Source organism: Ornithorhynchus anatinus, chromosome 3 (genome assembly GCF_004115215.2).
Source record: "Ornithorhynchus anatinus isolate Pmale09 chromosome 3, mOrnAna1.pri.v4, whole genome shotgun sequence".
NCBI classification, from domain to species: domain Eukaryota; kingdom Metazoa; phylum Chordata; class Mammalia; order Monotremata; family Ornithorhynchidae; genus Ornithorhynchus; species Ornithorhynchus anatinus.
Window position 1 is genome coordinate 98427204 of NC_041730.1, and position 25797 is coordinate 98453000.

Genomic DNA, 25797 nt, shown 5'->3' on the forward strand with positions numbered 1-25797 from the left:
ACCGACTCGCCCTTCTTGGCGGTGGCTCCCTTTAGCCATCCCATTTTTAATCAAGGGGGGATGGGAATTTTAAAAAATGGACTCGGAGAGAGGAAAGGGAGCGGTGCAGAGGGCAAGAGCTGCGGAGGTGGGGAGAGGGGCAGAGGGTGCTGACCTCTGGACAGCGCAGGCTTTCAAGTTCCCGAATTCCAGGCTCAGCGCTGCAGCTCGGGATGGGATGGGATCCAGCTTCCACCTCCCCAGGTGACCCCCCGACCATCGGCACAACTCGGGGGCTCCAAATCACATCTACTCTCCCCTTCCCCCCACCTTTATTATTTTTATTTTTTGTCTCCTCCTCCCTCCCCATCGGACATGTCTGACATGTTGATGGAGATCAGCGGACAGTTTGCTTTCTCTGTTCTGATCTGGCTGTCGCCAGGAAAAAAAAAAGGGGGGGGGGGGGCTATGAGAAAAGGAAAAGAGAAGGGAAGGGGGGAAAAAAAGAAAGCAAGGAAGAAAGAAAACAGCCAGCTTCAATTCCCAGTCTTTATCAAGCAATTCACTCCCCAATGAAAGAGAGCTGCAATTACAGATTCAAGCCACATGCGGTAGTGTGTAGCAATTAGTAGATAAACTGCTGACTAAAGTACTAAAACATGAAGTATTATTGAAGTCAAGGTCAAAAATGCTTCAGTTCTTTTGCAACTGGGGGTGGGGGGGTGGTTGCATTTTCAAAATGAATGTCCTGTTTCTCCACACTCTCCTTTTTTTTTTTTATGATCGTGTTTATTATAGCCCAAGCTGCCTCATTATTTCACTGCTGGTTTCTGCAACTTACTTAATCTGCCTGATCCTTTCTGAAACGGTTCACAGAAACGCTGAACAACATCCACTTTTCCCTTGATGATTTTTTTTTTCTGGGCAAGGAGCGAAATCACTTTTCAAAAAGGGACAGAGTGAAGTTGGGCCGAAAAGCCATCAAAATAGAAGAAATAAAGCGCATTTTGGAAGAAGAAACCCCCCAGATAAAGTGGAGAAATAGAGCTGCAAACTGCTTATCCCTCTCCTCCTTTCTATCCAGTGAGTCCCGGCTATAGGTTTAGAGATATAAATAAAGCAGTCGCTTTCATGATTATAACTGTCCTGAATGGATGGCCTTCCTACAACATTCAATCTGTTTATGAGTATTTACTTTACATTAGTAGAGAGACCCTGCGCGGCAGGAGTTAGCTTCTCTCCCCTGGGTGTCAGTGTCTGATGTCTTACATCTGCTCTGTGATTGATGGAGCCTCGAATCCGCCTTATTACTCTCTCCCAAGCAGAAATCAAACAGGCTATTAACTACATTACTTCAAAGAACAGTTTCAATACAATCTACTTATCTTAATTGAAACTTTCTTTGTATGGATATTTGCTGCGCAGATAATTTACAGGTGCTAGCAAGCGGCACATTAAAAGGAGGTAAAAAGCGAGGTGGTTTGACGCAAAACTGTGATGTGTCTTATTACAGGCCATTCAGGGGATTGGATGCGGAGCTTGATTTCTTATCAATCATTTTGGGGAGCGGATACCCCCATGGCTCGATATTGAATCTAGCACTCATCTGATTAAAGATTGGGGGTTCGTTTTGTGTTTGTTTTTTTAGAAAGTCAAACTGGCTCCCCAGAAATTGTGAACATCTCAAAAATCTTATCATGTATATTTTTAAGGGTTTATATTAAAAAAAAAATCAGTGGAGCTCCTGCAGGTACAGTGTTTCCAATTAAAGTCTCCTGTAGACACTTTAAGACCATTGCATCAAACAGGACTGAAGTTGGCAGCTGCTGTAAAAGAACTGGGTATCTGTGTATTTGATAAATATATGGATGGGGGGGTGGAGAGCGAGGGGAGAGGGAGGGAATAGAGACGGAGAGAGGGAGGGAGGGAGAGAGAGAGAGAGAGAGAGATTTAATATACAATAGAGGGATGCCCTGAAGCATTCTATTGAGGTTTCCTGCATAACTGCTGCTGCATTGGTCATACAGGAAACTGACTCAGAGTCAATCTCAAATATGATCTTGTCAAAATACTGCAACTCAAGTTCTTTAAAATATCATTTCTTGAAGTGTCTGTGTGTATGGGGGGGTCTATTTTCACAAGCACTGCAAAGACGCATATCCATAGTCTCTAATGTTTAAAGAAATATTTAAACTGATCCCTAGTCAGATCCACTCATTATATGTAAAAACATGAACAAAGTAGGTTACTCTAATCAAACATTTTCAGGGCGTACTGTATAATAAAGTAAAAAAAAAAACTGTAATTTCTTTTCGTAACCCATGTTTATGAAATCTAAAGATCAGATGAAATTTCAAGAAAGATAATTAAAGAGTGATGCACACACCATAATTTGGCTAATGCAGAAGATGGGGAGACAGCAAATTGTTATATTGTCTTCCTGGATGGTGCAGAGTTGCGATATTACTTTAAATTATTAAAATAGTTTTCGACAGCTCTCAGGATCCCTGCTCTTTGGCATAGGCTTTTATTACTTATTGTAATTTGAGGATCTGCCATTTTATTTCGTTTATCTCCCTGTGTACAGAAACGAGATAGATCTGTGCCTTTATTACTTCCCCATGTTTTTTCTGAAGAAAAAAAAATGTGGTTTAGATAATGTTAAGTACCCTAATTCTTACTGCAGTGGGTGCATACATTATGAAAAATACATGAAAAAATGCATGAGCTCTCTCTACCTCAAGTGAGTATCAAGCATTTGTTCTCTGTCGGATATATTAACTTCAGCCATGTGAATATAATTTTCATTAAAGTAATCCTGTTTCAACTAGATGCTGTGACTAGAGGTGAAACGTTGCGAAAGCGTTAAAAATAGCTTACTAGTAATTTCAACATCCTGTAATTTTATCACAGATCAAATTTCAACTGTCATACTGTACAGACCTTATTCCCCGTATATTACATGTTTACTTTGGGGCATGCCAGAAGACCTACTTTGGTGGGATCGGTGCCAACATAATAAAATTGGGGGGCGAAGGGGGAGGACGAGTAGGATGGGGAGGGGGAGCGTGCACCATTTTACATCAACACTGCGAAAATGCAATCTAAGCTTGGTAAGAGCTCCGGCAGCTGGATCGGAGCTGGGTTGTGCAGACTCTCTGCCTGTTCCTTGTTCTGTCGCTCTTAAGTTTCTCACTGTTTGCATAATAACCCTGCATGCAAGCCTCTCAATGCTCCAAGGCTCAAGAACAATAAATATACACATTTAAAGCCTTTATTGTCTCACGGTTCATGCCCCCGGTTTTAAACAGCTTAATTTCTAGTTGTATTTAACTAGTTTGTAAATGGATTTTTTTTCAGTTTCAAACTATTTATTGAGACAGCGCCCCCCCCCCCCCACACCCTTTGGGGGGAGGGCGGGGGTAGAGAGTCATTCAGTACATTATTCCTGTAGCACTGGGTTATATAAACACATTATCATTTGAGAGCGCCCTTGGCGTCCATCAGCATTGTAAACACGTACTAGTGTATATACTTCAAAATTAAAGAATGCACACGCAGAACCGGGAGGCTGAATTCATATTCCGAGCAGACCCGCTGCTCCCATTTATTGATTTATCATGCATCGTTTATTGTTCCAGTCCCTAAATGCAGTCGCTGTCCGTTCAATATTGTTTGCAAAATCCCGTGATATGTGTGCACCGCTCAGTTGTCTTTCTCTTTTTTTTTTTTTTGCTGAGTGTTTTTTTTCGCAAAGCGAACAAATGCATTAATATTTATATGTTTATATAATCGATAACCCACTTTTCCCTTCCATGTAAATAGGCATCAAAAGATAATTTAACAGATTAGTTCTGGAAAACATGGCAGTGAGGAAGCGTAATTTAACTATCAAACAAATCTACATGTCTAATAAAAGCAAATCTGCTAAAGAGCATTAGAAAGAAGAGCAGCGCCCCTGAATCTCTGCAGGAAATGTTCTTTATATTAGACATATACAAGCAGGTCCTGGCAGATGCACAGCGACACTCTCCCACACTCGGCCTCCTTAAAAATACAAAAAGCAAACTAGAAACCCAAACGAGATGGGTGAAAAGGTGAGCCCTGCCCGCAGACGGTTCCCTAACCGAAGATATTTTGATCGGCCTTAAGAAACGCTCTCTGCCTTGATCTAGCCTTCGACCCTCCGGGCTCCGACCGATCCTCTTCCCCTATTATCAATTTGATCACCGGGGAATGGCGAGAAAAGTCGGATTCTTTTGACAGGGAGGGAAAGTCGGGGCCGTGGAGAAATATTGGGTGGGCTTTTCTGACATTTTGGTGCAGCCGAGGAGGCCGAGGGGCGATTTTATATTGAGTGTCGGCGCCCGGTGGCAGGCGGGCAGGCTTTTCCCTTCCAGGACCTGATGCAATCCATTCAAGCCAACAAGTTTGGAGAGAATGTTGAGTTCAATCAATTCAGAACGTCGAGATGGAGCTCAACTCACTCCAGGTATTTTCCTCTCCTCCGCTCCTCCGTCCCCCCCCCTCGATCCCCCTGCCCCTGCAGCCCCCCCATGCCCCTGCATCTCCCCCCCCTCGCCCCCTCTACAAACTTTTCACCAAACTTTTGCCCCCTGCACCTCCAAAAATCATTTTTATTGTTTTTTTTTAAAAAAAATTCCTGCACACCTCCTACATCCATATGCAATCTTACCTCCTGGGTCGGGGCGGGGTGGGGGGCGAGGGGAGGGGGGCGCGAGTTTTTAAAGGAAGGCAAATAGCTTGCGTGATGTGTTGTTTTTTTCTCTACCCAATTTATATCTGATGTATGTGGGTGAGTGGCTGGGTGTCTCTCTGTGTGTGTGCATGTCTGTGCTATGATCATTATTTATTTGATTATTTTTTCCCCCTGCAGTGGGTCGGCTCTCCGTGTGGTTTGCACGGACCTTACATTTTCTACAAGGCTTTTCAATTCCACCTTGAAGGCAGACCAAGAATTTTGTCCCTTGGCGACTTTTTCTTTGTAAGATGTAAGCCAAAGGATCCGATTTGCATAGCGGAGCTCCAGCTGTTGTGGGAAGAGAGGACTAGCAGGCAACTTTTATCCAGCTCCAAACTTTATTTCCTCCCAGAAGATACTCCCCAGGGCAGAAATAGCGACCATGGCGAGGTGGTAAACATATCTCTCTCTCTCTCTCTCTCTCTCTCTCGCTCTGTGTGTGTGTGTCTCATTTTATTTTTTATTTTTTATTTTTCTGGTCATGCTTAATACAGGGCAGGCTTGAAATACTGTATTCACTAATGCAGGGCAGCATGAGAGACGCTTTTTAAAGGGGTAGCGCCCCGATCTGGGGCTGGAGCACTTTGCCATTGTCAGAGTTTGGCTGTCAGCTTAACGCCGCCGATCCAACCGCTCATTTTCCCAAACGATCAAATAACTTATTCGAGAGGGGTTTTTGTCGAAGGATCTCTCCGGGTGTCAGATCGTTTGCTCTCGCTGCTGCTGCTCTTTGAACGTCACATGCATTTTTTTCTTGGGGGGGGGTATTTTTGCTGATTTTTTTTCTTCTCCTTACCTCGTCTGGCTCGGTCGGGGCTGGGTTTCTTTCGGTGGGTTTCGATATTGTTCACTTTTTTTTTTTTCGTATTGGTTATGTTTAAGAGGGCGGAAATTACGAAATGGAGGCTGAGGGAGATCAAAAGCTATTGAGCTGGCAAAGACGTGTTGAATAAAGTGATAAATGACAGGTACTGGAATAATACATTCAAATAACTTGCAGATCCGCCCGGGCGTATTTCAAAGCAGTCGTGTAACCAGCACAAACACGTTAAGCATTAACAACTATCTTTCTCTCTCTCTCTCTCTCTTTTTTTCCGATACGTGCCATTTGATGTGATGGTTTTCAGTTACTCCAAGAATAGTGGACGTGAATAGGGGAAGGGGTGGGGGGTGCAGGGGGGAGGGTTGGGTGGTGCGGGGTGTTGGAGGGAGAGAAAACAGAGGGAGGGGGTGTGGGAGTCTCACTCATTCCCCTAAAATCCAACGATTTTCCTTTTCCAGACATCACTTTGGCCAGGGGGGTAAGGATGGATGAGAGAAAGGGTGCAAAATGGGGATGGAGACCTGTGAGCCCCATGTGGGACAGGGATCGTGACCCTCCTTATGGGCAGGGATTGTCTCTAAGGCTCCACTGTACTTCCCCAAACGCTTAGTCCAACGCCCTGCCCACTCTAAGCGCTCAATAAATACGACTGAATGAATGAATGGTGGAAGGGGAGGGGGAGAGGAGAGGGAGGAGACCACCCTACCTTCCTTTCTCCGGTGTCTGCATCCCTTATTTACCCCCACTCTTGCCCCCAGCCTCTTCCCGCCCCCTCCTCTCTCTTGTCACGTTTCCCGGCCGGGCCATCCAGGCAAGCAAGGTGTAAGACGTGCAGGTCCTTGGCAGATGGCAATCCCGATGATCCCGGGGAAGGGGCTGGCTCCGCTCTGCCTTCTTCCAGATCTGCAATTTCATGTATGACCGCAGTCCTGCGGGCTCCTGCTGTCAGCTGACTCCTCTCTGTTCCTGGGGAACTATTTTGGTAGGGTGTGTGCCCACGGCGCGAGGTGGATGCGGCTGCATGGCAAGTGGGGGGTGGGGGTGGGGTAAAAAAAAAAGAGGAGGGGGGGAGAAAAAAGCTCGGTTAATCAGACTGTGGCCGAATGCAACTTACTAACAATGTGCCAGGCGCCTGGGGTGCAAGGTAGGTGGAAGGCTCCTTTAATAATGTTCACCTATTAACTCCTCATCCAACCCGAGCTGCCAGCCCCTTCAGCATTCCATAGTCTGATGGACTTAATTGTACTTTTCTCCACACTCCCCCCCTGCCTCCACTCCCCCCTTTCTCCCAGGATCGAATTACCCATCAGTATTATATGTTTGTTAATTACTGTAGTTTGTCAAACAGCTTGCCCTGGAAACAAGCTCTTCTTAAATAAGCATTTCCCTGGCCCCTACTACTCCCCCCCACCCCCCTGCCCTCCCTTGCCCTACTTTTCGTTTCTATTTTTTTTTTAATGGCCCATCTTCTCTGATGTCTGCAATTAAGGAGTTGATGTTGGGTAACATGCAGAGGTTATTGGAAAACTCCAACAGGTTGACCTCCCTTCTCCCAATATCTCTGTTCCCCCCCAACCCCTCCCGCCATCCAACTTTCCCCGTGCAGCTGTCTCCCTCCCCCCTTCACTATCCCTTATTATTTGCTTTTCAAATTTATTACTTCAACATGGCCTGTGATCTGAAAAAGGGGAAGGATTAAGTATCCAGAAAAGAGTTGGGTCTAATAGACTCATGACTCAACCCAAAAGGAAATTATTCACTGTTTTACTGGATATTTTGTGGTCACTTCTTTTGAAAATGTAATTGTGATATTTGAATAGACCCCTCGTTGACCTCACTTGTAACAGGTTTTAATTTCTGTTTGTGTAATTAAATCGAGAACCTGGCTTGGGGTTAAAAGATGGAGCAGTGAAGGTCAGATCTTTGAAAACAGCTGATGATGAGTTATTTTTTCCCCCCAAATAAATAAATGACTTATTTGAATCGGTACAGAGACTGGAAGTGAAGCGTTTTAGTGTGCCTTGATGATCAGGTCATGATGTTCTTGTGATAGAAGCCTTACCTAAGAAAATTAATCTTACCATTTAAAGGTGAACTCAAGGGGGTGGGGAGGAGGCGGGAGGTATTTATAATTCTCAGCTGCATATGCATCCTCTAATAGTATGCATGATTTGTTTTTTAATGCTAACAGGGTTAGTAATTAGCTGTATGATTGTACTTGTATATTTCATTAAGATTTCAACTGATGTCATGGTGAATCATTCAGCCATATTAAAACAATTTTCAATTGAGATAATGACACGCCTCAAAATTATGCAAATACGTGTTGCATTGTGTAAAATAATTATGACAAATGTAAAGCAGGTAGAAAGTTTCCTAATGCAGATCTGTTTTACACCCAGGTGATGTCATTTCCCCTCTGGCCTAAGTTAGTCATTCATTAGCAGAGTAGCAGCAGCAGAAACAGCAACAGCACACACTGATACTTCTTTGGCTGGAAGCCTACAGAAACTAGCATTTAGAGCCGGCACCTAGAGAGGGCAACATAACACTCCCATTAAGACATGTACTTTGTTTTCACTTACTCCATTAACTTGTTTTTATACATTGAAATGATTTTTGTTATTGATTTTAAATAGTTTGGAATGATAAATTTGGTATTTAAGTGTAAAAAGTCGTCTTGGCCAGTCGCACTCTGTTACTTAAGGAAAACATTTAGCACATTGAGGCAGCATAGCACAGTTTATTTTAAGTAACTAAATCGGGGTAATAATTCTTTTATGTAACTGACATCATCTATTCCTAAAGGACATCCAGGCTGGCTTTGGAATAGAAATGTCCTGTTATCTTTCTGAGATTTCTGGAAATATGTGGATATAAATCCAAGAGCTAGGCGAACCATAATTGTTAGCAAGAAAACTCTATTCCCCAGAGCAGAATTTAGTGAGGTTATATTATGTTATGGATGCTGGTAATAAAGTATGGCAGTGCTTTTATATTTTAGAACAATGAATGGTAAATCTATTGGGTTGAAAGATCAAAAGACAGTTGGTATAAGTGAAATGGTTTATTCAGAGACAAATTGGTTTTATCATAAAAGTTAGAATAACACCTTTTAAGGGACTAGTATTATGAGTTTGTTTTGTTTTGTTGTTGGTTTTTTTTGCCCATGAGAGATCAGAGCTTTTGGTTTTAATGTATTTAGTTCTGGTCGTATTTGTAGGTGATCATAAAGGAGACCACTTTTTTTGATTGAGCTGTCCATAATGGATCCAGCAGTAGTGTCTTCATTAATTCACTTTAATGGGCGTATTGGATGTGGAAAGGGATAAAATTAATTATTTATTTCCCACAGCTAGGGACTCTTCAGCCAGGGACTCTTTAGAGAAGAAAAACATCAAAGTAGGCAGGTGATAATCCTTGGTACCCTCTAATGGTATTTTTTTCTTTTAGGTTGCCAAGTGCTTTGTTTAATGGCTATAAACACAGAGCTCTTTCCACCTGGTACCTACTTAAACCTGATTCTTCAAAAATATAATATGAGCTGCAGTTATGGGATTAGGGGTAATATACCTGTGCCTTCCAAGAGGCTCTGAGATCCCTATGTACAAGATAAAGGCACAGTGAATTCCATAAAGTTGGGTTGTGTTCTTGAAGAAATTCATGTTATGGATGAAACTGGTATAAAAGCCATCGGTTCAGTGGGAACTAAAAGGTTTAAATATACCACAATCACTGACATTTTTTAAAATGTATCTCTCCGTTATTATTATTAGGTCCACCCCTAGCAGAATGCTTCATACCCATGCCACTCATTGCCATTTTACTGTACTAACTACTGTAATGTGGCACAAACACAAAGTACTGGCTAGCCTATGGATAAGCTGTGAAGTTTAGCAGCATCCCATCTTAATCAAATGATACCTGCAAGTGCATTACTGATTAGAGAAGGGCGTGGCTCAGTGGAAAGAGCCCGGGTTTAGGAGTCAGAGGTCATGGGTTCTAATCCCCGCTCTGCCACCTGTCAGCTGTGTGACTTTGGGCAAGTCACTCAACTTCTCGGTGCCTCAGTTCCCTCATCTGTCAAATGGGGATGAAGACTGTGAGCCTCACGTGGGACAACCTGATTACCCTGTATCTCCCTCAGTGCTTAGAACAGTGCTCGGCACATAGTAAGCGCTTAACAAATACCAACATCATTATTATTATTATTATTATCACCCTGAATGTTCTTACACCAACGTTTGGGTCATGTCCTACCCAAAGTGGGCTTGCAGTGTGAGACGAACGTTCCTTAATTCTTTCATTCCATTGTATCCAAATTCCATAATGAAAATACTTGTAGTGACGGAACTGTCGATGGTTTTTAAATGAAGCTTTCTTCTTTTTGATGGTGGTGAACTCTAGAGGTAGCCATAGGTCATCCTGGGGTTTTCAGAGGGTGAAAAAGACCTTGGAGAAAATAGCAGTATAGTTAGCCATACTTTATGGGACTAAAGTTTTATCTGTCCTGGGACTTGGAGATTTATAGCTTGAGCACTTGATATTCACCCCACCCTCAGTCCCGCAGGATTTATGTGCATATCCTTATACTGTCTTAACTTCCACCTACCTGTAATGCAATGTCTCTTTTCCCCGTGAAAATGTAAGCTCCTCGTGGACGGGGATCGTTTCTCCCAACTCTGTTATATTATACCTTCCCAGTCGCTTATTGCCGGGGTCTGCACACGGTGAGCACTCAGTCAATACCGTTGATAGCTGTGTAAATTTGCCTAGTCTTGTTTTGTAGTAACATAATCTGCTGATAGATCCACTGGCACTGAACTTAGTGGACGATGTAGCGGTCAAGTGCTGTAATTCATCTTTTCCATTAAAATGGCTATTGACATTTAGACCACTGAACAATTTTCAAAATGATACAAAGGTCCATGTGTGTAAATGCAATGTTAGTAATTAATATCAATTGTCCGCTTCTTCATTATGGCATCTTAATAGAGGCGCTGATCCAAGCTCATTTGCCAAAGTCTTATTTTACCCAATACCCAAGATATCATTACTTGATTCAAAATAATTTACCTGTCATCTTGCACATCCAGGGTATTTTTTTTTTTTTAGCTCAGAATAATAGTTGTAGCTAGTGATTCCCAATAGAACTGGCTTTTAAAGAACTCTGACACAAATTTATTGATCGTTTGCTTCAGGATTCATTCCCGTCTCTGATAGGTGGTCATGGATTCCTGCATTTCTTGAAAAATCCGCTACTGCGCACTGCCACAATAATGGATTTTTCAAGCTCCACTGTGATACTTGTCTGCTTATTTGAGATTACAATCAAGTCCTTAGACCTCAGAGTGTGTATCTCACAGCCCGGTTTTGTCAACATCTGTAATGACAACACATCTCACACACATATAGGTTAAATGATTAAAGAGTGCTCTGAAATCATGCTAATAGCATCCATCTCCAGCATAGCTTGTGCAGATTCATTCTGCTTTTGAAATCATCTCCACTGTTAACACCATTGTTAAAGATGTATGTGTGTCATTTAGCGTAGATCTTCACGTCTGCATGCTTTCACATATTCTCTCAACTGTACGTGTATTTATATATGCGGAAGTTTCTGCTGATGTGCTCCACACTGTGCACTGCGGTTTCCATCCTGCTGTCAGTAGCACCCATTGGAAAGAAGCAGAGGGTAAAAGCATTACTCTGAGAAGCTTAAGTTGTGAGCCATTAGTCAGCAGGCTGGTGTATGTGGTCACTTCTAAGCCTGTTTTTCCCTTACCTTTCCATCCCTAGTGACTTTTCTGAGTGCATTCAGACTGTCAAACATGCCCCTATTACTCTCCATAGTTGAGTTCCCAGCCTGTTCAATGCTCTAAACATTAAACTCTTGTCTATGAGAATAATAGGCTTTACATTCTACACCCTCAAGCATGTTGAGCTACTGTGCAGACTGGAAAATAAAAATGTTCTAATTGTGTCTTTTAAATAAGCATAGGAGTGAATTAATTAGACCATATTTTGTCTTTAGTTGCTTAGTTACACAATAGTATTCCTGAGCACGAGTAAGATAAATTGGCTTTTTTTGGTGCGACTTGTCCCTTAATCATAATTACTGTATTGCTCAGGAGAGTAAAGCATACATAGATTTTGAATTTTTGTATTAATAGTCAAACAATATGCATATGATATATAAAGTGTATCCCGCTCGACCTGTTTTATATTCTTTTATGTGGGAAGAAGTTTTATTATGGTGGTAACATTCACATTACTGGAGTTGCCCAAAGATGTAGTTCTGGGAAATACATAATTGAAATGTTTTTGAATTGCTTTTTCTGGCCTTTTCAATCTTATTCAAAATAATAATGCCTCTAGTCTTAGAGCAGTTACATTCATTTGATTTAACATCTTTCTCTGCTCTGCTCAGGCTCACGGCCGGCTTTAACCCTCCCCAGCCCAGACTCATGTGCGATGCAGAGAAATATTATTGAACTTTCTGTTATTTGTACTCAAACTAGTCAGGAGGTCAGGAGAGCATCAGCAGAGACGACATTAGTCCCGAGACCTTGGTGTTCGGAGAAGGGCCGCATGGCCGCTGAAAGGTGTGAAGGTGAGGGAAAGGATTCACCTTAGCCCATCCTAGAGAACCTATGTTCTTTCCCCCCACAGCGGTCTTGCAAGAAGGATTGCTACTGACTGGTTAAGAACTTGGGTTTCTTTCTTCCGTCGTTTGACATGGGCTGAAAGTGTTGGACAGCTTGATATAGTTTATTGAACAATGGAAGATTCTGGCATCAAACCCACTGTACATGCTCAGTGAATGTATGGTGGAAATTGGCTTCATTGTTCTGTTGTATGAAAAGCAAGTAAATTATTTACAGATATTTGCTAATTAAAGCACATATTGTTTTACCAGCACAATAGAACACAATACAACAGAAGACAAAAGAATGAGCTTGCATAATTTAAACCTGCTAATGCAATGTATTCTAGTTAAGAAAAAAGTATAATTATGTAATCTGCGAGTAAGGCTTTGCATACTACAACGGTACACATCAAATTGGCACTGTGTCAGTCTGTCAGCTTTCCATGCTGAAACAATCACTTGAGATCTGTAGAACATCTGATGTGAAGTCTTTCTGACTGACTTTGGTTTGCCCATTTGTTCAGAATTCCTGTTGCCTCTGATTTCAATCCTGTCCTGATTTCCGCTAAGAAAAGAGTGTTTGTAGTGGAGATCCAAAATGTTCAGGGAACATGTCTGTCAGCTCTGCTATAGTATAAGCTCTTAGTATTGCACACAGTAAGTGCTCAGTAAATACCATTGATCGATTCATGTACGGGCCCTTCTCTCCATGCTTTTCACCCTGGTTTGTCAGTTTATCTTTTGTCCCAAGTTACATTGTATTTCTGGCTTTGGCTAGAAATGCTGTCACTCGGAAACGAAGCTGTTGAAGGACTTGTTTTAGCACGAGAAGCGACCTATCACGCCCGGGCAATTTACAGCTTCCTGACCTTTCTGTTTTCTGTTGTCTGTCCTGCATGGACCCTTGGCAGCAGGCAAGGTATAGATGCCCTCCGGTTTCTCCCCTCCTCTTCCCTCCCCCGCCCCCAACACCACATCATATCCATCTTATTCTACGATTGAGAGGGCAAATACCTGCCCAGGACCTGGGGGCAAATGTGATTCTCACCAACCGATGCATTGGAAGAAACCTTTGAAGCTTTTAAAAATATTTGCCTGAGAAAAAGGTTATCTTCTGACTTATCTGAATAACTCTTTGCCTTGGAACATTTTCTCAATTTTGACATTGACTACACTCAAGTAGTTTTTCCTTTCTTAGCTTGACCCTCTTCCGAGAGTGATGCAGCAGAAAGGTATCCCACCATAAGGCTTCCCAGCTAAATGTGGGTTGTAGTCTGTCTATTCCTTTCAGGCGGTTACCCAGAAACTCCTAGGTCAGGACAGCACTCTGCTTCCTCAGTGGGCAGTGTTCTGAAATCTGGAGATCTTCACTGAAAGAATAGCATGTATTAAGGTAATTATACATAGTTGTCCCTCTTATTAAGCTAATTAGCTTTTTCAAAATGGCTCTGTGATATCCCACAATGCTGCCATCTGGGATTTGTGGTTAGAGGATGAGCGTCTTATGCCATTGTGGGAAAAAATAGCCTTCTCAACTCCTCCAGAAGATTTTATGTCAACCCTACAATTGCCATTAGATGAGAGCAGTAAATATTTCCCATTCTTGAGCCGTTCCAGACGTCCCAAGCCCTCTCTTTGCTTGGGATTGGAATATTTAATGTTTGCAGTTTGCCAAATAACACTAACTTGGGTTCTGCCACTAGGAGTGAGGAGGCTCCCCAAGAACAATATGCTTTTGCTCGGTAGATGGTGCCATCGTGGTAAGGGCTTTAACAGGACATTAACTAGTTATTCCTTCTAGAGGCCTCAATAAGCGGAATGGCAGAAAATCAAGGTGGAGGGAAGAAACCTGCCTTCCAGATGTTGCAGCCTTTTTTTTTTTTTACCATAGAGCTCTATTCAAACTTGGCCCACGCCTCCACCCCCTGTCATCCTGCCACCTCCCGATACCTTGTCCTGATCCGCTGAGTTAAGGGTGGAGTCAAATTGAATCGGATTTTCAGTGATGCCTAATTATCTGGGATTCCTGGCAACCCTAAAATTTGCTTCATTCTGTCAATTATTTTTTCTTTTCATTTCTCTCTATCGACGATGCACTACAAGGTGTTGGTACACAGTGTGGCTTTGGAAAAAAAAAGTGTTTTTACTGAAATGTAAGACACGAGTCGAATGAGAAGTGAATGGAAAAAAGGGGGCTAGCCGATGCTGGATGCAGAGGCGAGTGAGTTTAGAGAAGCAGAAACCTCCGCCCTCTTGCATCACCCGTACCCCTCTCCTATCAGGGGCAGGATTAGGACATCATGACTGTAGTTCCTAAGGATTGTGTCACATTTCCTGAGACAAGTGCCTACCTTACCATACCTTCGATGTGGCTGTAGTCAGACCGGTAGGCCTGTGAACCTCGGGTGGGGGACAGGTCACCTCCAAGTACCAAAAGGATTCCCCTAGATATTTGCTCTACCGGATACCAGTGAGCCCTGTGTCTTCCCACCCCTCTAAACCAAATTACAGCAAAATTGAACATACATGGGAGTGTAAATAAAGACCATAATAGAGCCCTTTATATATAAGTGAAATGTACAGTTCTATTATCCTGTGTGAACATAGTCCATAATAGACTAATTGTGTTTTGTATTCCTGTGGGTGAATGTGTTTTCAGCAACAATGCACCGGGGTTGTAAAATATGCATCTCCAGCTATCTGCTGTGGTAAAGGTTCCAATAAAAAGTCTGAAGATGTTTTTCTAATGCAAATTGTACTGATCGGATAAGTGGCAGGCAATGTCTTTTATAATTATCAACAGGCATTTTTAGAGTATGGCTCCTGTTTCTCCTGGTCCCATATTTGATGTTACTAGATCAGTAATTCAATAGGCGGCCGAGCAGGTGTTCAAATCACTTTTGACCTCCAAAATTCCTCCAATGACCCCTGGAAGCCGCAGAATGAAACATTCTCAGCATGTCAAAATTTTGAGAGATCTCAGTGCCATAATTTTTTAAGGCTTTCTTCTGTTTTTCTTTAAAGAAAAAGAAACCTTTCCTCTAAATTGGCTCTGAATAAGAAGTTATGATTAAAGGGACTCCACAGCTTGCTCGGTGCTGTTCCAGCAAGCTGTCTTGTGGCAAAGTGCCTTTAAAACAAATCTTCTTTAGAGGGGGTGGGCAGGGAGAGGAGCAATGAGGCTTTCCACTTTTTCAACTGCCGAGTCTTTTTCCTTGTAGGTATGCATGTTACTCTCTGCTAAGGCAGGCAATATCATCCTCGGTTCTTTTCGAATACCGGTGGTTGCTTAGACAACAGAGATGTGATATTTCAGCATAATAGTGCTCCTTCCTGAGCCCTACCTTTTAAAAAGCAACTAACATCTCCATTTTATCTCCTAAAACCAATAAAAGAGTCTTTTCTATCAACAGGTTGCCTTTCAACTACCTCCCCTAGCTTCCTTAGGCTGTATTTTACTTAGCTGCTAAATCTTGGATGGTGTATTCAAATTATGAGATAAGATTAAAAATTTTATGGGAACAGAAGATAGAGTGACTTTTTTATAGGCAATTATTTCAAGATTTAGACAACTGCGTGGAGGGGGAAGGCTTTTTCCTTTGCTGGTCAACATTCTTTACAGGGGAGATTAATCTAATTCCCCAGCACAACTGAAACTAGTGTTCAGCACTTTCAACTGCAAACCTAATTTCTTTGTGGTCCCAAAATGTGTAAATGTTCCCTTCCTTTAAGATTTTCAGTGGAGCTTTCACAGATCCATCACTTTAGTACACAGCTAATCTGATAGGAGCTGAACAATTTTCTTTCTTTTTTCTTGTCATGAATTCTCTTTGCTTGGGTGGTTTCGGCCTGAATTCACGGGCATATAATTATGGATGACATCAATGGTAGACAGCAAGTTTCTTTAATCTTTTAAAGATTTGTTGGTAGTCTAACTGTCAACAACCAATGTTTGGTTTGTGTGTTTTTTTGGGGGGGGTGGGGGGGAGGGAGGGAAAGGGGCGGGGAAAATGTTGTTGGTTGTTTTCTCTAACCTGACGTCATGGTGAGAAGCAGTGTGACATAATGTAACATGTCCATAACATGTAATGTAGCGCGGGCCTGGGAGTCAGAGGATCTAGATTCTAATCCCCGTTCTGCCACTAACCTGCTGGGTGACCTTGGGCAAATTATTTAACCTCTCTGTGCCTCAGTTTCCTCATCTGCAAAATGGTGATTCATTATCTGTTCTTCCTCCTACTACTTAGACTATGTGGGACCTGATTTTCTTATATCTACCCCAGGACTCAGTATGGTGCTTGGCACTTAGTAAGCAATTAAACGCCAGTATTTTTGATTAGTAATAATAGTGTTCCTGTTAGTTGAGGGACTTGAACTTGGACTCTAGACTTGAAAGCTCGTGGGGGGAAGGGAACAGGTCCACCAACTCTCTTCGATTGCACTCTCCCAAGTGCTGTGCACACGGTAGGTGCTCAATGAATCTGATTGAAGGACTGTTTAGAGGAGCTGTCTACTCAGGTAAAAATAAAGCGGAGGGGGAGCTGGTTACATGGTGAAACTGGTCTTGACACACAACTCAAGACCCTCCATTGAGCCTTCACCTCTCTTTCTCAATAATTTGTCGACCTTCTTTAGTATGGTTGTTGGAGGGGAGAGGGAATTCTCGATGATCCGGGTAATGAATGACCTCAACTTTTCGCTGTCCCAGCTAATACAGTGAAACTCACCACTTGGCTAGTGTGGACCTGGCCCAAGTGTCAGAAAGAATGATAAGTGTTTTTCATTGTATTAGCAATTCCCAGACTTGTATTTTTAATGAGTGAGCCACATCCACAAGAGATTAGCATCACTTGGCTGTGCCTTCTGCCTTGCTGTGCCCCAGAGCGGCAATTATGTCACAAGAACTACTCTCCATCATTTACATCATGTTGAAATCAACTGCTTTGAAGAAAGAGTCACATATTTCTCTTCCTGGAAGGGTGTAGATGAGTTTTAAAATAAAATCCTGAAAACATAAATCTGTGGTGCTGTAAAGCTTTTTGCGGGGCCGGGGGGAGGGGAGAAGAGGTGCTCTGGAGAAAACCTGACTCTTCTGTTTTTTAATGACGGAAGTTGACTCACATTGGCTTTAATTCTGGTTTATGTCCTTTTGTGACGTAGCATCCCAGAAATGGAATGTGTTTGGGTTTGAAGTTCCTCCTTTCTGGTCCTGGGTATGGTCCCTGCACCACACTGCCTCTATTGTACATGAGTATAAAGGTCACCAACTGTGGTTGAAAATTGGCTCTTGCGTTAATCCTAGTTTATTCAAAAACGTACAATATTTTTACAAACCGAGTCTCTGTCTCTTTGATTGAAGCCTGAATCATTTACTGTGACAGAGCATATCAATAGTATTGGAAAAAACTAGAACATAAAATACAAAGCCCTTTTAAGTAATCCAATATAGGATAATTATATTATTAAATAAAGCTGTTGGTCTCAAATTATTCAGTTGGCATTGCACATGTAAGGATAATAACATGAACTGTGCAGAGTGAACAGTGCAAAAAATGTTTAACAAGAGGGAGCATGTCTAAATCATATGTTTATGTTTAAGAGGAGGTTACACAAAACAGAAAGATTTACTTGACTTCTACATTAAAGCTTTCTAAATAGCCTTAATATACCTTTGCCATTAACCAGTGGAGCAAGTACTTTAGAACTGCTCATTGAATACTTGAAACTAACTTGCCAAATTACCAAAAAAAATAGAGCTAATCCAAATATGTGGAAAGATTTCTCTCTCTCTGTGTTTTCATTGAAAAAGCATTCCCTTTCCCGCATTTAGTATTTATTCATGTGGTTCAGGCCCTGCTAAACTGCATACCAAGGGAGAGAGTAATCTACCTGTAATGCCCAGAATAAAAGGTTGGAAGTTGTTAAAATGCCATTGTGTTTTTGGTTGAGTCCTTGTAGTGTATAGGGACAGCTATGGTGGGGTGGTTTTGCCTTTTGTGGGGGTCAGCAGAACTGTAAATCTGTGGTGGGCAGTGATTGTCTCTCTTTATTGTTGTATTGTACTTTCCAAGCACTTAGTACAGTGTTCTGCACACAGTAAGTGCTGAATAAATAGGATTGAATGGAGGAAAAAAACCCAAACGGGACCCAGCTGTCTCCTACTTCTTATTTGAATGATTCGAGCTGGGGGTTTGTGGGGGTTAGTTTTAATTGTGTGAACATTAAAATGGTCACAAACAGGCTTTGAAGTTAACACCCCATTAAACTGAATAAGGGAAATTCACACCTCTTCTGCTGCTATTGTGTAACTCTGGATGGTTTGGGATCCAGAAAGACTACTTGGGTAGCAGCAGTAGTTTTGGAAATGGGTAGGCTTGAAACCCACCCAAAACAATGATTTGTTCCAGTCTCCTTTCTTTTCTTTTTGTTTTTTCTTCTTACACATCAGAAAGTTGCAGTTGAGGCCTAGACTTGTGTTGGGTCTGTATGATTCAATTTGCTGTTCCATTTTGTCATTCTGATTATCTGGAAAAAAAGGAATGCGTTATTCAGGGTCTGGGGTAAACCTTAAAGGTCACTTGTAGTAGAATCATTTGGCAGTGAGCCTTTTTTTCATGGTTGTGCTTGCAAGTGTGGTTAGTTCACAAGTTAATGATGATATAAGAATAGTAACTCTGTGCCAAGTGCTGAGGTATATACAAGATAAATCAGGTTGGACACAGTCCCTGCTCCACATGGTGTTTATAGTCTAAGAGGGAGGGAGGCAGGTCTTGAATCCCCATTTTTCAGATGAGGAAACTGAGGCACAGATGCAGCATGACCTAGTAGATAAAGAACATACCTGGGAGTCAGAAAGATCTTGGTTCTAATTCTGGCTCCACCACATGTCTGTTGTGTGACCATGGGCAAGTCACTTAAATTCTCTGGGCCTCAGTTACCTCATCTGTAAAATGGGGGTTGTCAGTAATTCAATTGCATTACAATACAGCAAAAAAGAAAAGAGACAACCCCTGCCCACGACGGGATCACAGACTAAAGAGGGGGAGACAGATATCAATACAAGTAAACAAGCAGCAATATAAATAAATAAAATTTTAGATATAATCATGTATACATAGGTGTTGTGGGGCGGGGAGAGGAGCGAAGAGCAAAGGGAGTGAATCAGGGTGATGCCGAAGGGAGGGGGATCTGAGGAAAAGTGCAGTTTAGTCTGGGAAGGCCTCTTGGAGGAGGTGCCCTTCAGTAGGGCTTTGAAGGGGGAGAGAGTGATTGGCGGATTTGAAGAGGGAGGGCGTTCCAGGCCGGGGTTGGCAACGAGACAGGCAAGATTGAGGCACAGTGAGAAGGTTAGCACCAGAGGAGCGGAGTGTGTGGGCTGGGATGGAGAAGGTGAGAAGGGAGGTGAGGCAGGAGAGGGCAAGGTGAAGGGGAGCTTTAAAGCTAATAGTGAGGAGTTTGATATGGAGGTGGATAGGTAATCACTGGAGATTTTCGAGGAGTGGGGAGTCAGAGGTCATGGGTTCGAATCCCTGCTCGGCTACTTGTCAACTGTGTGACTTTGGGCAAGTCACTTAACTTCTCGGTGCCTCAGTTCCCCATCTGTAAAATGGGGATTAAGACTGTGAGCCCCACGTGGGACAACGTGATTCCCCTGTGTCTACCCCAGAGCTTAGAACAGTGCTCGGCACATAGTAAGCGCTTAACAAATACCAACATTATTATTATTATTATTATTACATGCCCTGAATGGTTCTATAGAAAGATTTTACTGGCAGCTGAGTGAAGTATGTCCTGGAATGAGGAGAGGTAGGAGATTGGGAGGTCAGAAAGGAGGCTGATGCAGTAATCTAGGCAGAATACAATATGTGATCGTACTAACGTGGTAGCAGGTTTGGATGGAGAGCAAAGGGTGGATATTGGCGATGTTGTGAAGGTAAGACCAAAGGAATTTCATGGTGGATTGGATGTGTGGGTTGAATGAGAGAGTGGTGTCAGGATGACACCAAGGCTATGGGCTGGTGAGACAGGAAGGACGGTTGTGCTGTCTACAGTGACGGGAAAGTTTGGGAGAGGACAGTGTTTGGGAGGGAAGATAGGGAGCTCTGTCTTGGAGATGTTGAGTTTGAGGTGGCGGGAGGTCATCCACGTAGAGATGTCCTGAAGGCAGGAGGAGATGCGAGCCTGCAGGGAGGGACAGAGAACAGGGGAGGAGATGTAGATTTGAGTGTCATCCACACAGAGATGGTAGCAGAAGCCATGGGAGTGAGTGAGTTGTCCAAGGGAGTGCATATAAATGGAGAGTAGAAGGAGACCCCTTCAGTTAGGCGATGGGAGCAGGAGGAAAAGCCTTGGAAAGAAACTGAGAATAAATGAGAGAGAAGAGGAGAACCAGGAGAGGACAGAGTCATTGAAGACAAGGTTGGATAAAGTATCCTGGAGGTCATTGTCCACAGTGTCAAAGGCAGCTGAGGGTTGAGAAGGTTAAGACTGAGCCCCAATGGGACAGGGGCTCAACCCGATTACCTTGTGTCTACCCCGCCACTTAGAACAGTGCTTGACATATAATAATGTTGGTATTTGTTAAGCACTTACTATGTGCAGAGCACTGTTCTAAGCACTGGGGTAGACACAGGGTAATCAGGTTGTCCCACGTGAGGCTCACAGTCTTAATCCCCATTTTACAGATGAGGTAAGTGAGGTACAAAGAAGTTAAGTGACTTGCCCAGAGTCACACAGCTGACAAGTGGCAGAGCTGGGATTCGAACCCATGACCTCTGACTCCCAAGCCCGTGCTCTTTCCACAGAGCCATGCTGCTTAAGGAATACCATAATTGTCAATATTATTATTAAGTTCAAGCACTTACTACCGTGTTCTGCACACAGTAAATGCTCAATAAATACGATCGATTGATGGATTGAAATGACTTGCCCTTAATCACACAGCAGGCAGGTGGTAGAGCTGGGATTAGAACCCAGATCCACTGGTTCCCCAGGCCTGTGCTCTGTCCACTAGGCCACGCTGCTTCTCTAGTTAATTTCTCTTTGATGGTACAATGTGGAGCCCAACATTGTTTTAGATTAGCATAGTTTTATGTACTTAAGAATATAAAATATTTATGATTTTGGAATTACTTACTTGATATGCAAACACAGTTGGCTACAGTGTGAATTATTGCGCTGTTGCATTTGATAAATGTGCCAGTGTGATGCAATCTATTTGCATACTCTAATTGTGTAGGGTATTGATTTTCGATACGCTTCCAGCATAACTCTACCTACAGTTAGACTTTGTGGGAGTGGACTGTGGATGGGAAACGTGGGCCTCCCAGACTATGAAGCTTATATTGCCCATTCCTTCTCCCAACCTCCAGCGCTTAGAACAGTGCTTGGCACATAGTAAGCACTTAACAAATACCATTATTATTATTATTAAGTCCCTTCTATGGTCCCCATAAATAAAGCATAAGCTCGTTTGATTTGAGGCTATATCTTTGTATATCAGACAATAAAACCCCTTTCAATTCTTAAGCAGGGAATATCTGTAAATTTGAGTACTTCTCCCTGTTAAACACACACACACACAAAAAACAAACCACTAACCTCATGTTTCAAGCCATTGTATGGAAAGTAAAAGGAAAAAAAGCACGTTTATTGACCTCTAACATCTGCGACATATGGATTAGATGGATATAGTTGTATTTCTCCCACCCCCATTCTTTGTATTTTTACAATATGGAAAAAGAGGAGTCCTTCACTAAAGTGCAATATGGTCTAAAATTGGTTAGGAACTGACTTGGTAAAACTGCAGAGGGCACTCATATAATGCTTCTCTCTGTCTCTTTTGTTTTGTGTGAAGCACAGCAGCAGTATTTATCCAGTTTTAATACTCAGTTTGCGAAGCGTTAATGTAATCATGTGGTGAGGGTACCAAGATTTTTTTCCTGGGCATTTGGACTCACCCCAGGGTTGGCGAGGGAGTACGAAGTAGTTTGTTGGAGTGGTTGTCTTTGTGTCTTGGTTGCCACTCAGAATAACAAATATGGACATGTGATTTGTGCTATTGTGTGTGGAAAGTAATGTTTCCTGATACCTCTTCTCTCTCTGTCTCTCTTTATAGAAGCACACACACATGGGTGGCTTTGGGGGTTTTATTTTTTCTTTCTTATCAGATTTCCTTCTAAATCCTGGCATTTGGCAATGTTGTAGAGCCAGTGTATGAATTCACAGTAAAATACACTGGAGGTTTCACAGTCAAACATACTTAAGTTTATGGTTTGTGTGTGTATGTGTGAAATTGTATGTTTGTGCATGTGAGATTCGTGAGTTGACTATCGAAAGATGGGTTTATTCATAAATGACATAATAAGGATTGCATTTTTTCTTGGTTAATAAACTATTTGTTTGGATTGCTTTGTATAACAGCCAAAGCTAGTCATACCATTTCTTGGAAAGGATTTGAAGCAACTGGTAATTGAAATTATAATCATCTGATCATACTAGGGCTATTTGAAAATAACATTCATTCCCCAACATGTCGAATCTGGGAAACTATAGTTTATGGAACCTGATTCTAAAAATCATTTTTCTAACACTGAGTGTTATACATTGTGATACTTAATTATTTTCTTGTGCATCCTAAACAAGAATTCTGAAATGGTCTGTCCACAAGCTGTTAAGTCTACTTTGATTCAACACCCACACTGAATTCTTTACTCTGACATTTAATAATCACCATGTAATAGCTATAAAATGCATGGCAACTACTGATCTTTTATTTCGAGAGGATGGTGTAATGAAATTGGATGAAATCATCCGTTGAAATTATACTTTGTAGGATGCCCCATTGTTTACAAAGTATTGAAAATTGTTCGTAAACAAAGGATAAAAACACTGTTTCCATTGTCTGTCATTTACTGGAAGTTCATTTCTAATAGTGATAACAGAAGGGATTCCATTACAAAAGTTTAAAAAAAGGCTGAGAAATAAGGGTACCTTTCATTTCTCATGAAATATTTGTTATTCCACTGCAGTGTAATAGACCCTGTCTGCTCAGAAAGCAATTAGGAACAGGATAAGGAAAAGTGAAATTTTAGATCTACTTTTTTTAAAAAAAAAAAAACCAGAGCTGGGTCTCCATATTGTATTAAGCTTATCTCAGTAAACGCTTTTTTTGTATGTCACTGAACAGTGTTTTTTGGTGGGGGGGGGTGAATGGGGAGAAATGTGTTTAAAGAAGAAAAAAGAAAAGCAGAGTGAATTGTGAATTCTTTTGTTTAATAACTTAGAGACTTCTTTTTGTTGTTGTTGGGAGAAAAAAAAAATGTTTATGTCAAAAATGTTCCTAGCGAAGTGACTTTACCGCCAAGTTTTATTCAGAAATGTGAAGTGGAAAGAAATGGAGGGTATAAGTCAATTCAAGTTGAAATGTCAAATGTTTCAAATATTTAACTTAAAACTATAGAGTTTATCTTTCCTTGTCTTCCAAAGAATCTTTTGGGGGCGAGTTCTGTTTCATGTAGGGACACCAATTAACATCACTCATTTATTCTGAGTGAAAGTTGATTGTTTCCTGAAAGCAATTAGAGATGCTTAAAATTCAAATTCATGTGCCTTAGAAGAGACTGTTTAAACTGTTTTCTTAGAATGCATGTTAAGAAAATCATTTCATTTCTCATCTTGCAGAGTTTTTAAGAAATATGAGAATGTGTAAGTTTCTTTCAGTGGGAAACACATAACATTTATGAAGTATTTCTTTTGGGATTACATCACAGTTTTATTTAATTTTTAGGACAAAAGTTAAATTCAATATTTGTGTAGAAGCCAAGGGAAAATGTACCATAAACATAGGAATTTTCTGGTGAGTCAGAGTTCCAAGAATCCAAGATTTACTTAGTCCATTTATATGAGGGCTGGCTAACCATTAGTCATCCAGTCCTGAGTTTTTACATTTGCAGTTAATTGCACCTAAAAAGCTAGCTTTCACCCAAGCTCTTGGATATACAGATGAGGTTTGGCAATCAGCACTAAAAATTGCTATTAGGATTACTGCCCTGATATTTTTGGACATTTTTTTATCACATAAATATTTGTTCTAAGTCAACAACTAACAGTGACATTGAAAAAACATAGGAATTAGATGAGTTTTTGAATATGCAGTGGCACAGAAAAAAAATTGCCTGCCAGCCCAATGATAAGCTCTTCAAATGGGATCCCGGAGGTGGGGTGTGGGACATTTGTCATTCATCACAGACCCACAAAGTGACATTTCTGTTTTTGTGTGACAACCTCTTTCAGGATGAAGTTATTGCAGTTTCCGAAAAGGTAATTGTGAAGCTCGAAGACCTGGTGAAGTGGGCACATTCAGATTTCTCCAAGTGGAATTATGGTCTCCGGGCTGGGCCAGTAAAACTTGAAGAATTGGGAAAGAATAGACAGCCAGAAGCTTTGCTGAAATACAGACAGTCTACCCTTAACAGCGGGCTCAACTTCAAAGATGTCCTAAAGGAAAAGGCTGACCTTGGTAAATATAGCTTCCGTTTCTAAATCGGGTGTGTATGCGTGTGTATGTGTAAGCCTATTTCTGTTGTGAATATCTGGAGTCTCTGAAGGCTATAGACTTCAGCTGGTACATATATGAAATGACTCGTGTGATCTGGGAGATCCATGTGAGTGGTCGATGGCCATGGGAACTCATCCCCAAGTGATTAAATCCCTGTCATTTACATGGAGGCTCAGTGCAAACATCTACCTTAAGCAGAGGTTCCCAGTTTATGACATAAACAGATGGGAGGTCAAATATCAGGAGAGAAGGCTGTTAACCCTTTTGGGTCCCTTTGTGTAGAAATCATCCCAATTTAAAAGAGGGCAGGGGGTCAAAGTAATTAAACCTACTCTTCAACTGGCCATATTTTCAATAAACAAGATAAAATGTATCTTTCCTTGAAACTTATCTCATGTCCTTTGAGTATCAAAGAAATAGATTCCTAATTTTAACTGGCCATTATTCAATTTCATTGAACCTGGGCCATACTTTCATTGATATTGTCCCCAGTTTGCTAGTGAATGTCTCTTCTTTGCCATAAGGAGTGGCAGACTATTCAAGGTTTAATTAAATTATCTGATGTCAGAACCTTAATGTGTTTTTGGAGACAGATATCTCTCCTAAACACACCCATTTGCAAACATGTAAACCCAACACTTTTGTAGAAAGTTACAAAACTGATTTTGTTTACCCAGTAGCCAGAATTTTTCTTTTAAGTTGAAACTCTGCATACATAATTTGCCATGGGCTGTTGGATGTTCGTCTACAGTGTTATTCAGGAAATGTCTCCAGAACTGTATTATCACGCTTAACACATGTAATCCCCCGCAGAAAACATGTATATCATATTGTGCTTTTAATGGCTGAATTCATTTGCCCTGCCAATGCCTAGTGTTTTTCCTACCACTCTAACCATTTTTGTAGCTATTCCTTGAGGTGGAAAATATTATCAACAAACAGTGCAACAGGAAACCTATGTGAGCAGGCGAATGTTTAGATGGTGCGATGTGGTGCAAGAAGACAAAACTGACAAATACATAGCC

General features: G+C 41.6%; 1 protein-coding gene across 4 annotated transcripts in view; it reads left to right on the forward strand.

Annotated features, from left to right (window-relative positions):
* The first annotated feature begins 4079 nt into the window (after nucleotides 1-4079).
* ARID5B (AT-rich interaction domain 5B) overlaps nucleotides 4080-25797 on the forward strand; it is a 160612-nt gene continuing 138894 nt past the window's right edge. Inside the window, exons 1-3 of one of the 4 annotated variants that reach the window (XM_029059590.2) lie at nucleotides 4080-4471; nucleotides 4877-5131; nucleotides 24508-24733. In XM_029059590.2, the coding sequence (XP_028915423.1) occupies nucleotides 4451-4471; nucleotides 4877-5131; nucleotides 24508-24733 (502 nt within the window). In that variant the 5' untranslated portion in view covers nucleotides 4080-4450. Of the gene's footprint in view, nucleotides 4472-4876; nucleotides 5132-6377; nucleotides 6547-6644; nucleotides 6709-24507; nucleotides 24734-25797 lie in introns of those variants that run through there. The other 3 variants (XM_001510035.4, XM_029059591.2, XM_039911545.1) reach the window with 3 other exon arrangements.